Here is a 16,318-nt window from a genome sequence, read left to right as displayed (position 1 = left end):
ATGTGGCGTATAATCAGCCATTGTAAAAGCATTGTGGCTTTACTTTCAGTTTTCGTTAGCTGAGGTCCATGTGTGCAGCAGGGGCGTAGCCAGAGTTCGGCAGGAGGGGGGGTCCAGGGCCCAGATGAGGGGGCACATTTTAGCCCCCCCCCCCCGGTGCTGCCGACCCCCCCCCCCCCCCCGCTGCCACCAACTTTGCCCCCTTCCGACGACTCTCTCGACCCCCCCTCCCGCCACTACCGTCGTCGTCGCCTACCTTTGCTGGTGAGGGACCCCAATCCCCGCCAGCCGAGGTCCTGTTGCTTCCTGCGCAAGGCTTCGTTCTGTTTCTGACGTCCTGCACGTTGTACGTGCAGGACGTCAGAAACAGAACGAAGCCTTCCGCAGGAAGCAAGAGGACCTTGGCTGGCGGGGGTTGGGGTCCCCCACCAGCAAAGGTAGCCCATGGCGACGGCGGGGGAGGGTTGGTGGCGGGAGGGGGGGTCGAGAGGGTCATCGGCAGGGGGGTCCAGGACCAAATCTACGGGGGCCCAGGTCCCCGTGGCCCCACGTAGCTATGCCTCTGGTGTGCAGAGGCTATTTATGAGAAAATAATTTGAGAAATATATTGATCTTGATTGTAATTTTTCAGTGCATATAGTTCTCACATTCGCGTTTTTGTTCTGGATTGTGCATCAGGCTGGTATAGAGGCGTATTTTCAAAGCACTTAGACTTACAAAGTTACGTAGGGGCTCATTTTCAAAACAGAAAGACATTCAAAAAGTGGCACAAAGCAGCATTCGGACAGTTTTGCTTGCCAAAACGTTCAAATCGCTGTTTTCGAAACCCGTTTTTTTAACCATTTTGCTATGTGGTTTGTCGGCAGTGAGTTCGAATCAGAAGGGAGCGTGCCGGGGGCGGGATTTGGGCGTTCCACCACTGTTCCAAAAGACAATTAGAAATCAGAAGATTTTCAGCTCTCTATTCCCCGTCCTTGGAGTCAAAATGTGGAACTCTGTACCTATTCCCATCAGAACAGAAAACAGCTACTTCAGGAAGAGGCTAAAAACCTTTCTCTTCCCAGAGACTGCTTCATAAAAATCCATCATGACTTCTACTTCCTAGTATCATCCATTATCCTTTCCTTAATGTTTTTCGTCTCATGCATTAATCTAATGGTCTCTAATGTTTCTCAAACCTCACACTAACACTATTTTGCTTTTGTCTCACCTAGAATGTAAACCACACTGAACCCTGTAAAGGGGATGTTAGCAGTATACAAGAATTGATCTGATCTGAATTGAATTTGAATTGAATAGAGTTCCTAAGACTTGGACGTTTTTCTGCTATAATGGAACAAAACAAAACCGTCCAGGGCTACAGTTTAAACGCTTTGGTCTAGACCTGTTTTTATCAAGACTAAGTCAGAAAAGGTGCCCTAAATGACCACTGGAGAGATTAAGGAATGACCCCCCCCCCCCCCATTACTTCTCCAGTGGTCACTGACCCTCTCCCAGCCTCTAAAGATGTGAAAGAAACAGTATATTCCAGCCCCTGTGACAGTTTGAAATGCTATAGCCAGCATTTAGAACAGCAAACTGGTCCCCGGAGTAGCCTAGTGGTCAGTGCAGTGGACTGTGGAGAGGGGAGACCAGGCCCATATCCCACTCTGTTACACTTGTGGTGGAAAGTGTGAGCCCTCCAAAACTCACCAAAAACCCACTGTACTCACTTATATGTGACACTTGTAGCCATTAGGGCTATTGTAGTGGTGCACAGTTGGGTACACTGGGTTTTTTGGTGGGTTTTGGAGGGCTCCCCATATAGGATAAGGGGGTAAAGGTGAGATGTGTACCTGGGACCTTTTATGTGGTCCACTGCAGTGCCCCCTAGGTAGGGTTACCATATTTGGTCCCCCCAAAAAGAGGGCACATGCCCCGCCCCCATCACACCTGCCCCACCCCCTTTCACACCCCACCCTGCCCCCTTTCACACCCGCCCCCTTACACATCCTCGCTCCGCTGCCTTTCACACCCTCGCACCACCCCCTGTCACATATTCCCCTCCCCCCTGTCACACACCCTGACATCCCCCCTCCACTCCCCTCCCCGTCACCCCCCTTCCCTTACTTTACTGTCCTGAAGGTCTAGTGACCTCTTCGGGGCAGGAAAGAGCCCCCTCTTTGCTGCCCGGAGCACTGCCCTGCATCCTGTTGCTGATCTTGGCACCGATTCAAAATGGCCTCCGAGAGTTGAAGTCTCACGAGGTCGCTTCAACTCTCGGCGGACATTTTGAATCAGCACTGAGATCAGCAACAGGATGCAGGGCTGTGCTCCGGGCAGGAAAAAGGGGGCTCTTTCCTGCCCTGAAGGCGGAAGAGGTCACTAGACCACCAGGGCAGTAGAGTAGTAAGTAAGGGGAGGGGCGGGAGGCTAGCATAGGACGGCCCGCCCACCCGCCCGTTTGTCCAGAAATCCGGACAAAGGGGCAGATTGGCAAAACCCGCCCGGTTGCCCAGACATGTCAGCACATGTCCGGGTAAATCAGGACATATGGTAACCCTACCCCTAGGGTGCCTCACTGCTCTGCTGGGATGTCTGTGTGGCCAGTCTGCTAAGAATGCTGGCTCCTCCTACATCCCAGTGGTTTTGTGCATTTTTCACTTTAATTTTTTTTTCCGAAAATGGTTCAAAAAGATAGACGCACTGAGCACAACAACATCTAGCAAATGGCCATTTTCGAAACAGAAAGATAAACGTTTTTCTGTTTCCAAAACTACTGTACTTGCCACTTGAATTTGGGACGTTTTAAGCAAAATGTCCAAAGTCGGATTTAAATGTCATATTGAAAATACCCCTCCACGTAACCTATGGAACTTTGTAAGTCTCAGTGCTTTGAAAATGAGCCCTATAATGTCCGCAGTGTAGACTGTCTGGACTCCTTTACCCTATTTCAGTAAGAACCTATATCATGATTGACCTTAATCAGTTTTATATCTAAATGCAAAATGGGAAACATCTCAACGTTACTTTCTCTTGCTATTTATGCAAAGTTTAGGTAAGTATAAAAAGCTGGTTATCATGATTTTTTTTAACCCATTCTCACAATGGTCCTGTCTCAGAGGATATTTTACTACATCTGCATTGACTTGGGAACTTAAACATTTGTTGAGAAGCCCTTGTTAAAATGGCTCTCCCAGTTGTCAGCCTGTGCTTTCAGTTCCTTTGGACTGGAGGGTAATAATCTCCTGTGAGTTTAGCAGAGGGTTGTCGACCACAAGCTCCAACCATCCCCAGTGGACCTCATTGGTTCACATTCATGCAACCAAACTTCAGTTATCGGTTTCAGTTTCAGTTGAAACCAGGCGATAAGTTTTGGCTGCAGTTTCAGTTTCGGCCAAAAGTGTAGACAGTTTCAGTAGTGGTTTCGGTTTTGGGTGAAACTGAAAAAAAAGCAGTTTCAGTCAGCCCCCACATAGACATAAGGACATTTTCAAAATAGCTGTGGAAACTTGCATGACTTTTTCTAGTACAATATTTTCCTGAATTTCTTTGCTACAGGTGAAGCTTGAAAAGTCCAAGTCCAACCTGCAAGGAATCAAGTTTTCTCCATGATTAATGTAGTTAACTATAACATGGCATTGCCTGACAGTCATCCCATCTGTGTCTTCCACCTAGTGACATTCACCATCTTGGAAGGTAGACATCCTGTAATCTAGTCCAGTACGTACCAGGGGAGTAGCCAGACCTCACAGTGGGAGGGGGCCAGAGCCCGCCCAAGGTTGGGGGCACATTTTGAGTGCTGCCCCGCCGCTTCCCCACTGCCACGCCTCGCCTCCTGGCCCCCCCCCCACCGCCTCACCTCACCTCCTCACTCCCCACCGCCTCGCCTCCTCACCCCCCCACTGCCTTGCCTCACCTCACCTCCTCACCCCCCACCGCCTCGCCTCCTCGCCCCCCCCCCACTGCCTCGCCTCGCCTCCTTGCCATTTCCCCTCACAAACAAATACCTTTGCTGGCGGGGGTCCCCAACCCCCGCCAGCTGAAACCTTCTTCAGCGCCGGTCTCCAGCACAGCCGCGTTCGCTGTCTGCCCCCTGCTCTTCTTTCTTTTTGCTCCTCCTGTGCACGCTGACGCTGGGGACCCCCGCCAGCCAAACCGGGGGCCTGGATGAAATTAGCGGGGACCCAGGCCCCCGTGCCCCCCCCCCCCCCCCCGCAGCTACTCCCATGGTACATACAGAGACAGTTGTGCTAGACATTAATTAATAACAACTTACTGGTGTGTCTAGTCTAGAGCAGGTGTTCTCAAATCCAGGCCTTGAGGTCCACAACCTAGCCTGTTTTTCAGGATTTCCACAATGAATTTGTATGAGATCAGGAAGCAGGTGAAAGCTTGGCTCTTCAACTAGGCCTTTAATGGAAGAAGTAACTAACTTGTTAGTCTCACTCACATAGACTGGATGGACCGTGCAGGTCTTTATCTGCCGTCATTTACTATGTTACTATGAGTGACTCGGGCTGCACATACTGCAGCAGGACATGTTTATCCACTCCTACCCTAGCTGAGATAATATTTAACCATCTCTCTGACCTCATGTGCAACTTTCTTTTAATTAGTCACCTTATTTTCTAACTCCTCTTACTCTCTTACCTTTCTATATGTTCCAACTTTGCTTATATCCTACACTGTCAATTAAAATGTTCTATTACGTATTGTGCTGACAATGTAAGTAGTATACTATCTAGAATAAATTGGTTCCAAGGGTACTTTAAATGTTGTTTTCACATGAGCGTAACTCTTAATACATACATAGAGGGGCATAATTGAACGAAAACGCCTATCTCCATGGGCGTTTATCTCCGAGAACGGGTCCGTGAAGGGGCGGACCGAACCGTATTTTGGGAAAAAATAGACGCCCATGTTTTATTCAACAATGTGTGAGCTGGGCATTTTTGTTTTTCAGCGATAATGGAAAATGAAAGCGCCCAGCTCAAAAACGAATAAATCCAAGACATTTATTCGTGGGAGGGGCCAGGATTCGTAGTGCACTGGTCCCCCTCACATGCCAGGACATCAACCGGGCACTCTAGGGGGCACTTTTACAAAACCAAACAAAAAGGTAAAAGAGCTCCCAGGTGCATAGCACCCTTCCCTTGTGTGTTGAGCCCCCCAAATCCCCCTCAAAACCCACTGCCCACAAGTCTACACCATTACTATAGCCCTAAGGGGTGAAGGGGGGCACCTACATGTGGGTACAGTGGGTTTGGGGGGGTTGGACGACTAATAAGCATTAAGCAGCACAATTGTAACAGGTAGGGGGGATGGGCCTGGGTCCACCTGCCTGAAGTCCACTGCACCCCCTAACAACTCCTCCAGTGACCTGCATACTGCTGCCAGGGAGCTGGGTATGACATTTGAGGGTGAAAATAAAAAGTTGTGAAACATCATTTTTTTGTGGTGGGAGGGGGTTAGTGACCACTGGGGGAGTCAGGGGAGGTCATCCCCGATTCCCTCCAGTGGTCATCTGGTCATTTAGGGCACTTTTTGGGGCCTTATTCATGAAAAAACAGGGTCCAGGAAAAGTGTCCTAAATTCTAGCTAAAAACGCATACTTTTTTTCCATTATCAGTGAAATGCGCCCATCTTTGTTCGGCAGATAACCACGCCCCAGTTCCGCCTTCGCCACACCTCTGACACGCCCCCATCAACTTTGGACGCATCTGCGACGGAGTGCAGTTGAAAACGTCCAAAAATCGGCTTTCGATTATACCGCTTTATTCGTTTTTGTGAGATAAACGTCCATCTCCCGATTTAGGTCGGAACTTGGGCGTTTTTCTCGTTCGATTATAAGCAGGATAGTAACATAGTAGATGACGGCAGAAAAAGACCTGCAAGGTCCATCTAGTCGGCCCTACAAATTTAAACTCATATATGCTACTTTTTGTGTATACCTGACCTTGATTTGTTTCTGCCATTTTCAGGGCACAGACCGTAGAAGTCTGCCCAGCACTAGCCCCGCCTCCCAACCACTAACCCCGCTCTGCCACCCAATCTCGGCTAAGCTTCTGAGGATCCCTTCCTTCCGAACAGGATTCCTTTATGTTTATCCCACGCATTTTTCAATTCCGTTACCGTTTTCATCTCCACCACCTCCCGCAGTTATTAACCAGACCTCAATACTTCCACACCTGGTCTGTCACCCTCTCGGGTGCATTAGAACCTTTTTTTCAAAAGGATTCCAGGAAACTATGTGGAGTTGGTCTTATCATTGGTCCTGTTTTATTTGCCTTCAATGTAAACATCAATGAAAAAAACTCCTTCTGAGAAAAACCATTCCCCTTACATTGTCGGTCAATTTACATTTCTACACCCTGTGAAAACACATTATTCCTGCCGTGGGACATCAATACTTTGTCTAAATTCTACCTTGATGTCTCTGTGTTTACACCACACTCAAATGCTATAATTGCCTATTGCTCATGTTTGTTCTGTTCTTACTATACACTGCCTTGAGTGAATTCCTTCAAAAAGGCGGTAAATAAATCCTAATAAATAAATAAATATTTCCCCAAGCCAGTTTACCTCCAGGATTTACCACCGGGAAAACCCTAGTTCTGTAGTGTCACAGGGCAGGAGTGGTCTCTCTCCTGTTCTCCATCTACACTTCTTCCCTTGGCTCTCTGATATCATCTCATGGCTTTCAATACCATCTCTATGCTGATGACTCCCAAATTTACCTCTCTACCCCTGAAATCTCAACCAACATCCAGTCCAAGGTTTCAGCTTGCCTATCTGACATAGCTGCCTGGATGTCCTACCGTCATCTAAAACTTAACATGGCCAAAATCGAGCTTCTCATCATTCCCCCTAAACCTACCTCTCCTCTCCCCCCTTTCTCTATTTCTGTGGACGGCACTCTCATTCTCTGTGTCTCATCAGCTTGTAACCTTGGGGTCATCTTTTGACTCCTCTCTCTCCTTCTCTGCTCATATTCAACAGATTTTGCCAAAATCTGTTGTTTCTTTCTCTATAACATTAGCAAAATCCGTCTCTTCATCTCTGAGCACTCTACCAGAACCCTTATCCACACTCTTATTACCTCTCGTCTTGATTATTGTAACCTGCTTCTCACCAGCCTCCCACATAGCCATCTCTCGCCTCTTCAATCAGTCCAAAACTCTGCTGCGTGACTCATTTTCCGCCAGAATCGCTATGCTCACATTAGCCCTCTCCTCAAGTCACTTCACTGGCTCCCTATCCATTTCCATATTCAGTTCAAGCTTCTTTTATTGACCTATAAGTGCATTCACTCTGCCGCTCCCCAGTACCTCTCCACTCTTGTCTCTCCCTACGTCCCCCCTCGGGCACTACGCTCTGCAGATAGATCTCTCTTGTCTGTCCCCTTCTCTTCTACTGCTAATTCCAGACTCCGTTCCTTTTATCTTGCTGCACCTCACGCCTGGAATAGACTTCCCGAGCTTGTACGTCTAGCCCCGTCTTTGGCCGTTTTCAAATCCAGGCTAAAAGCCCACCTCTTTAACGCTGCTTTTGACTCCTAACCACTACTCACTTGCCCTGTACCCTTTTATCCCCACCTCTTTAATTCCCTTACCTCTTAGTTGTTCTGTCTGTTTGTCTGTCCTATTTAGATTGTGAGCTCTTTGAGCAGGGACTGTCGTTTCATATATGGTGTACAGCGCTGCGTATGCCTTGTAGCGCTATAGAAGTGATAAGTAGTAGTAGTAGTAGTCTCCCTCTGCTCCTGCGCTATTGGGTCTGGGTTCCAAAATGGCGTGCTGATGGGTCAACAGAATCAGAGCTGATGGGACAGGAGTGGAGGGGGACCACCCCCACCCCATGCAATAAGAGGACCAGGGATTTCCTTGGTGTGTGTCCTGGTGGTGATTGAAGGAGCTGAGGAGGGGGAGGGGTTCTAAGGGGGTGAGAGGAGGGTTGGCTTAGGGAAATGTGGGATGGGCTTTTGTGTTGGGGGTGAGGCTTGAAGGGGGATTGGATGGACGGGTAGAGGGGAGGGGAAACAGCGCTGCTGCAGGTGTTAGTTGTAATGACATGTTAACATAGGGCCCGTGTTACATGCCTGTATGGATTCCTCCCTGCTAAATGCCCAGGCAGTAAGAATGTGCCGTGTGATAATTGCAGGATAAGTACTGAACAGGACCCCTGTATGCATAGGAAGGGGGGGGGGCTGTGGGGCGGTCCGCCCCGGGTGCACGCCGCTGGGGGGGTGTCGGCTCCGCTGGTTCACTGCTCTCTCTGCTTCGGAAAAGGTTACTTCCTGTTCCGGGGCAGAGAGAGCAGGGAACCAGCGGAGCCGACGCAGCTCCCAGCGACGACGTGCACTCGGGGCAGAGCGCCAGTGGTAAGAATGCGCTCTGAGGGGAGTGCACCGTGCTGCACCCGGGGGGGGGGGTGTGCAGCGGCGACCCGCCCCGGGTGTCAGCCGCCCTCGCTACGCCACTGCTTGTACTCACTACTTTCTGTACATTAATTTTTAAACTTAATGCACAGTAAATTACCACACTTTAGTAAAAGGGCCCCACAGTATAAGAAACGCCCCCAACAATTAACAACCATAAAACAGATATTCAGAAAATTACTTCTTAGTCACAGCCTGAGAAATATACTTGGAACATAGAGGAGGAGGAACAACCCCAGATGTTGCTTTTATTGCTCTGCCGTCCACCCACAGACTGAGTTTTCCCCGGGACTGTCAGGAATGACATACGCTGCTGACACAAATTAGCGAGCGTGACTCACTCCAATCAACTACTCAGAGCTCTAGACTTCATGCTGCAATCTGTCGCACACATATATTTAACTCAAATCCTCCCTTATCACTCATCCTTGTACAAATCATACTCGGAGCTCCTTGTGCACATTAGTAAACAAAAGAATTCGTGAAGGAACTGACACTATGCACTAAAGCTATAATAATAACTCTTTTATTTCTATAAAAGAAAAAAAAGTAGATCTTCGTTTGCTTTCTGCTGATTAATGGGCTGGTTATCTAACCTTCTCTGTGCTTAGAAAATGTGCTTAAAAACTTGAGTTTCATGTACATAAAGATGGCTCTGTGAGAGATCGTCATATTTTTGTAGACATTAAGGGGGCATCAGTAGTGTACCAAGCAGTGACGTAGCTATGGGGGGCACGGGGGGGGGGGGGAGTCTGCCCCCCCAAAATTGGCTCTGGGGCCCTCTAGTTTCATTAAAACGAGTGTGCACAGCAACTGAAAACAGAACAGGGTGCCAGGCAATGTGAGACCAGCGTGGGACAAACGCTTTAGCTGGAGGGGGTTGGGGACCCCTGCCAGCCTAGGTACCTTCACAGTGGCAGGGGGGAGGGGTGCAAGCGGCAGCAGGAGGGTGGCAGTGAGGAGGCGGTAGCAGCTGCGGGAGGGGGGCGGAAGTGGCAGCAGGAGGGAGCAGCGGGGAAACAGGCCAAAATGTGTCCCCCCCACCTTGGGCTCTGGCCTCCTCCCATTGAGATCTGGCTACGCCCCTGGTACCAAGGGCGAGGTGGTGGGGGTGGTTCACCCTGGGTGCAGGCAGCAAGGGGGTGCACGGAGCAGTTGCGTGGCTATTGATTCTGCCGATCCCCTGCCCCCTCTGACGTTACTTCCTGTTCCAGGGCAGGGGACTACTCATGCACTTCCTTGCTAGGAGGAAGGGTGGTGGGATGATGTGCTTCAGGGGAGGTGATGTGCCTCGGGTGGGGGGGGAGGGTGATACGCTTCAGGAGAGGGGTGATGTGCCTCGGGAGGAGATGCGCTGGGGGGAAGGAAGTGCTTTGGGAGAGGTGATGCACTTCAGGAGGGGTGTGATGCACCTCGAGGGGGTGACGTGCCTCGGTGGGGTGACATCCCTCTTGGGGGTGATGTCCCGGGGGGGGGGGGGTGATGCACTTCAGGGAGGGTGACATGCCTCAGGGGGGTTGACATCCCTCAGGTGGAGATGTGCTGGGGGGGGGGGGGTGCTTCGGGGGAGGTGATGCACTTCGAGAGGGGTGTGATGCACCTCGAGGGGGTGACGTGCCTCGGTGGGGTGACATCCCTCTTGGGGGTGATGTCCCGGGGGTGGGGGGGGGGTGTGATGCACTTCAGGGAGGGTGACATGCCTCAGGGGGGTTGACATCCCTCAGGTGGAGATGTGCTGGGGGAAGGGAAGTGCTTCGGGGGAGGTGATGCACTTCGAGAGGGGTGTGATGCACCTCGAGGGGGTGACGTGCCTTGGTGGGGTGACATCCCTCTTGGGGGTGATGTCCTGGGGCGGTGTGATGCACTTCAGGGAGGGTGGCATGCCTCGGGGGGTGGGGGGGTTGACGTCCCTCGGCCCTGTTGATTGAAAATTAGCAGTTAGAACGTGGGGTTACCAAGCCAGCTAAAAGAAAGCTAAGTTTATCTACGCTAAGCTGCAACTTGGGAATATTTGTATGCTCAGTATTGTCTTAAAACTTATGCCTAAATAAGAACAGTTTCGGCTGAGAGTGAGTGGGAAAGCTTTACCCTATGAAAGAGACTAGACCGCAGACACACAAATCTTATATAGATATTAGAGTCCTGCTGGTCAGACCTTGGTGGAAGCCTTGGTTTCTGAGGGTAATTCCCACATCTCTGTTATTGTTGTACGTTCACTCTATACAACCCTTTGGGACTGTGAATGGCTGTTTTTCAGTTTTTGCGGTGTCAAGATCATCCCTTATACAGAACTGTGCCTTCACATACCTCTATGTTTATTTCATTCCAGTTTCCCATACAATCTATTCCATTGTTTAAAAAAAAAAAAAAAGACCGTACCTTTTCCCCCCACACAAAGACTGTGACAGTGGCGTTCCTAGGGGGGCTGACACCCGGGGCGGATCGCCGATGTGCCCCGCCCCCCGGGTGCAGCGGCCCCCACTAGATGCAGCACCCCCCCCCCCCCCGGTGAAAGGACACCCCCCCGTGAAAGAACCCCCCCCTGGGTGCACGCCGCTGGGGGGTGCCGCGCGCGCCTGTCCTGTCTTCGTTCCATGCTCCAGGAATGTTCCGGGGCAGAGGGAACATGGAACGAAGAAAGGACAGGTGCGCACGGCACCCCTCCAGCGGCGTGCACCCGGGGCGGACCGCACCCACCAACCCCCCCCCCCCCCCCCCCCCCCCTAGGAACACCACTGGACTGTGAAAATGGCTATTGTTTTTCAGACTGGGAAAGACTGGTGGATCAGTTCTCGATATTTGTTAACTAGCTGTGGATTACATGGTTTTCATTGGATTGAGTCAGTAAACGCAGCCATTCTCACTCTTTTTCTGCAATGTTTATGTGAGCAGACAGTGTGGCAACATTTTACCGTGCTCAGGACCAATGTTTCTTTTCAATATTAGGTTATTACTATTTTTTCTGCCTCCAACTACTACGAAGACGGCAGTAACCGAGGGGCTTACCTTAAACTGAGGTCTGATCTGGTGCCTCGATTTGTCCAGTACCAAGTCAGTAAATGCACGCGAAAACTTACTCTCCATCAGAGGTGAGAAATAATTCAGTCACAGGGCTGCTGCTAAGGATGAATTCAATTTCCCCTCCAACTGTTTTCAATTAAATGCAAAAGAAGGAAATCCTGTTTGAAAAGTGGGATAATTTACTTTATGATCTAGTATCTCTGACTTGTAGCACCTTGCAGCGATGGCTTGTTATAATTAACTGTGCGTGTTAGGGTTCAATTTTGAAAAGGTAATGAATGCAAAAAAACCAAAAACCCTAGCTAGATTTCTCATTTCTCTACTGTTGAGAAGAAGAAATTACTTTGAACGAGATAAGTGCCTTGTATATAATATGTAAAGCACTTTGATTGTAACCACAGAAAGGCAATATATCAAGTCCTGTCCCCTTTCCCTTTCCCGTAAAGTTCTGATTGTTACTATTTGGCAATGAAGATATGAAAGCTTATTTTTCTAATATCTATAGAGAAGTTTTATATTTGCACGATCGTCACTGTTTGTGAACTAGAATTGGTATAAGTAAACGGACTGATGGCGAATATAGGTGTTGACATTGGAGTGAAAGTTTAACTCAAAACGATCCACCTTCTGATGGTCCAAATATAAAAATGTCTTGTTTTAATAGGTGATGAGTTATTTTTAAATGGAGAAGAGGTTTTTTTGACATTGGTGATTGATACTTCTTCCCATTAAATTTTTTTTGATTGGCTACGTATTATTATTTATTTGTAGCATTTGTATCCCACATTTTCCCACCAGTTTGCAGGCTCAATGTGGCTTACATTGTGCTGTAATGGCGATCGCCATTCTGGGTAGAGACATACAAGTGATATTACATAAGGTGCATGCATGATAAAGTATAATACTGTATGGTATTACATAAGGTTCCTGAGTAGTAGAGTATTATTAGTATAACTGCAAAGATTTGTCTGAATTTTGAAGCCCATATAAAACACAAGAAGGGTAATTTCATAACGGGGGGGGGGGGGGGGGGGGGGCTCACTATAAGGGCAACCCACCAGATCTGGGTTTTCTAGCCCATTATAAACCATAAAATTGTATTGCTTTGACACCCTCCTGTGTCCATGCATATCTCCCTGTCTCTCACCTACTCACCCCCATCCTGTTAGACTGTCACTGAAATGCTTTGATGTCTCACTTATATATACTGTCATCTACCAACATTTGCTTATTTCTGATCTGACGAAGAAGGGCAACCTTCGAAAGCTAATCAAGAAATGTATTAAGTTATGTCCAATAAAAAAGGTATCATCTTATTTTCTTTTCCATGTTTTATTTTGTTTTATTTCTATTGATTACCAGGGCAACTCTAGAATCTAGGTGCCCATATTTATGTGACACTTGTGCACATAAAGGATAGAATACTAGTACATAAGTACATAAGTAATGCCACACTGGGAAAAGACCAAGGGTCCATCGAGCCCAGCATCCTGTCCACGACAGCGGCCAATCCAGGCCAAGGGCACCTGGCGAGCTTCCCAAACGTACAAACATTCTATACATGTTATTCCTGGAATTGTGGATTTTTCCCCAAGTCCATTTAGTAGTGGTTTATGGACGTCCTTTAGGAAACCATCTAGCCCCTTTTTAAACTCTGCTAAGCTAACTGCTTTCACCACGTTCTCCGGGAACGAATTCCAGAGTTTAATTATGCGTTAGGTGAAGAAATTTTTTCTCCGATTTGTTTTAAATTTACTACACTGTAGTTTCATCGCATGCCCCCTAGTCTTAGTATTTTTGGAAAGCGTGAACAGATGCTTCACATCCACCTGTTCCACTCCACTCATTATTTTATATACCTCTATCATGTCTCCCCTCAGCCGTCTCTTCTCCAAGCTGAAAAGCCCTAGCCTCCTTAGTCTTTCTTCATAGGGAAGTCGTCCCATCCCCGCTATCATTTTAGTCGCCTTCGCTGCACCTTTTCCAATTCTACTATATCTTTCTTGAGATGCGGCGACTAGAATTGAACACAATACTCAAGGTGCAGTCGCACCATGGAGCGATACAACGGCATTATAACATCCTCACACCTGTTTTCCATACCTTTCCTAATAATACCCAACATTCTATTCTACTGTGGTTTGCTAAACTTCAAGAGGGGCCTTTTTACTAAGGCTTAGCATGTGCAAATGGAATTAGTGTGCACCAAGGACAAGATTCTATATATGGTGCCCAAAAAATCGGCACCGAAAAAGGCGCTAGTTTATAGAATAGCGTTTATACTTGGGAATCACAACTAACTTTAGATGTGGCTATTTGCACCAACTGAAAAGCGGTGCAAATGTATGCGTGCACCTACATTAGGGGCCAGATTCTATATATGGCGCTTAGAAAATCTGCGCAGAAAACATTTCCACCTAAGCGTATTCTATACACAGCCCCTGTATTTACAGTGGTGGAAATAAGTATTTGATCCCTTGCTGATTTTGTAAGTTTGCCCACTGACAAAGACATGAGCAGCCCATAATTGAAGGGTAGGTTATTGGTAACAGTGAGAGATAGCACATCACAAATTAAATCCGGAAAATCACATTGTGGAAAGTATATGAATTTATTTGCATTCTGCAGAGGGAAATAAGTATTTAATCCCTCTGGCAAACAAGACCTAATACTTGGTGGCAAAACCCTTGTTGGCAAGCACAGCGGTCAGACGTCTTCTGTAGTTGATGATGAGGTTTGCACACATGTCAGGAGGAATTTTGGTCCACTCCTCTTTGCAGATCATCTCTAAATCATTAAGAGTTCTGGGCTGTCGCTTGGCAACTCGCAGCTTCAGCTCCCTCCATAAGTTTTCAATGGGATTAAGGTCTGGTGACTGGCTAGGCCACTCCATGACCCTAATGTGCTTCTTCCTGAGCCACTCCTTTGTTGCCTTGGCTGTATGTTTTGGGTCATTGTCGTGCTGGAAGACCCAGCCACGACCCATTTTTAAGGCCCTGGCGGAGGGAAGGAGGTTGTCACTCAGAATTGTACGGTACATGGCCCCATCCATTCTCCCATTGATGCGGTGAAGTAGTCCTGTGCCCTTAGCAGAGAAACACCCCCAAAACATAACATTTCCACCTCCATGCTTGACAGTGGGGACGGTGTTCTTTGGGCCATAGGCAGCATTTCTCTTCCTCCAAACACGGCGAGTTGAGTTCATGCCAAAGAGCTCAATTTTTGTCTCATCTGACCACAGCACCTTCTCCCAATCACTCTCGGCATCATCCAGGTGTTCACTGGCAAACTTCAGACGGGCCGTCACATGTGCCTTCCGGAGCAGGGGGACCTTGCGGGCACTGCAGGATTGCAATCCGTTATGTCGTAATATGTTACCAATGGTTTTCGTGGTGACAGTGGTCCCAGCTGCCTTGAGATCATTGACAAGTTCCCCCCTTGTAGTTGTAGGCTGATTTCTAACCTTCCTCATGATCAAGGATACCCCACGAGGTGAGATTTTGCGTGGAGCCCCAGATCTTTGTCGATTGACAGTCATTTTGTACTTCTTCCATTTTCTTACTATGGCACCAACAGTTGTCTCCTTCTCGCCCAGCGTCTTACTGATGGTTTTGTAGCCCATTCCAGCCTTGTGCAGGTGTATGATCTTGTCCCTGACATCCTTAGACAGCTCCTTGCTCTTGGCCATTTTGTAGAGGTTAGAGTCTGACTGATTCACTGAGTCTGTGGACAGGTGTCTTTCATACAGGTGACCATTGCCGACAGCTGTCTGTCATGCAGGTAACGAGTTGATTTGGAGCATCTACCTGGTCTGTAGGGGCCAGATCTCTTACTGGTTGGTGGGGGATCAAATACTTATTTCCCTCTGCAGAATGCAAATAAATTCATATACTTTCCACAATGTGATTTTCCGGATTTAATTTGTGATGTGCTATCTCTCACTGTTACCAATAACCTACCCTTCAATTATGGGCTGCTCATGTCTTTGTCAGTGGGCAAACTTACAAAATCAGCAAGGGATCAAATACTTATTTCCACCACTGTAGGTGCGGTAAATAGAATACGCTTAGTTGATGTGCTAGCTCCTAAAACTATGCGCCTGCATTTACACCAAAGAAAAAACATGGCGTAAATCCCGGTGCGTAGATTTACTACTACTACTATAAATCATTTCTATAGCACTACCAGTCGTACGCAGCGCTTCACAATTTAACATGTGGAAAAGACAGTCCCTGCTTAAGAGAGCTTACAATCTAATAGGACAGACAGACAGGACAAATAAGGGATAAGGGTGGGACAGACAGATAAGACATATGGGGAAGGGACTATTGAAAAGAGGAAGACAAGATAAAGGTTACAAGCAGGTGACAAGTTAGGAATTGAAAGCAGCATCAAACAGGTAGGCCTTTAGCCCAGATTTGAAGGCGGCCAGGGATGGAGCTTGATGTAATGGCTCAGGAAGTTTATTCCAGGCATAAGGTGCGGCAAGATAAAAGGAACGGAGTCTGGAGTTAGCGATGGGGGAAAAGGGTACAATTAGGAGAGATTTGCCTAGTGAACGGAGATCCTGGGAAGCAATGTAGGGAGAGATGAGGGTGGAGAGGTAGAGAGGGGCAGCAGAGTGAATGCACTTATAGGTTAATAAGAGGAGCTTTAACTGTATATGGAATGGATAGGGAGCCAGTGAAGTGACTTCAGAAGAGGGCTGATATGGGCATAGCGACTTTGGCGAAATATTAATCGTGCAGCAGCATTTTGAACAGATTGAAGAGGAAAGAGATGGCTGAGTGGAAGACCTGTGAGAAGCAAGTTGCAGTAGTCCAAGCGAGAGGTGATGAGAGTGTGGATGAGGGTTCTGGTAGCGTGCTCAGAAAGGAG

At 48.1% G+C, this 16,318-nt stretch overlaps 1 protein-coding gene across 1 annotated transcript in view; it reads left to right on the top strand.

The window, feature by feature from the left end:
• The window catches only part of PPEF1 (protein phosphatase with EF-hand domain 1), an 82,737-nt gene that overhangs the window by 52,507 nt on the left and 13,912 nt on the right, over positions 1-16,318 (top strand). Inside the window, exon 12 of the mRNA XM_030202531.1 lies at positions 11,366-11,508. Within this exon, the coding sequence (XP_030058391.1) occupies positions 11,366-11,508 (143 nt within the window). The remainder of the gene's footprint in view (positions 1-11,365; positions 11,509-16,318) is intronic.

Source organism: Microcaecilia unicolor, chromosome 4 (assembly GCF_901765095.1).
Source record: "Microcaecilia unicolor chromosome 4, aMicUni1.1, whole genome shotgun sequence".
NCBI classification, from domain to species: Eukaryota; Metazoa; Chordata; class Amphibia; order Gymnophiona; family Siphonopidae; genus Microcaecilia; species Microcaecilia unicolor.
This window is presented reverse-complemented; position numbering and strand designations above follow the sequence as displayed.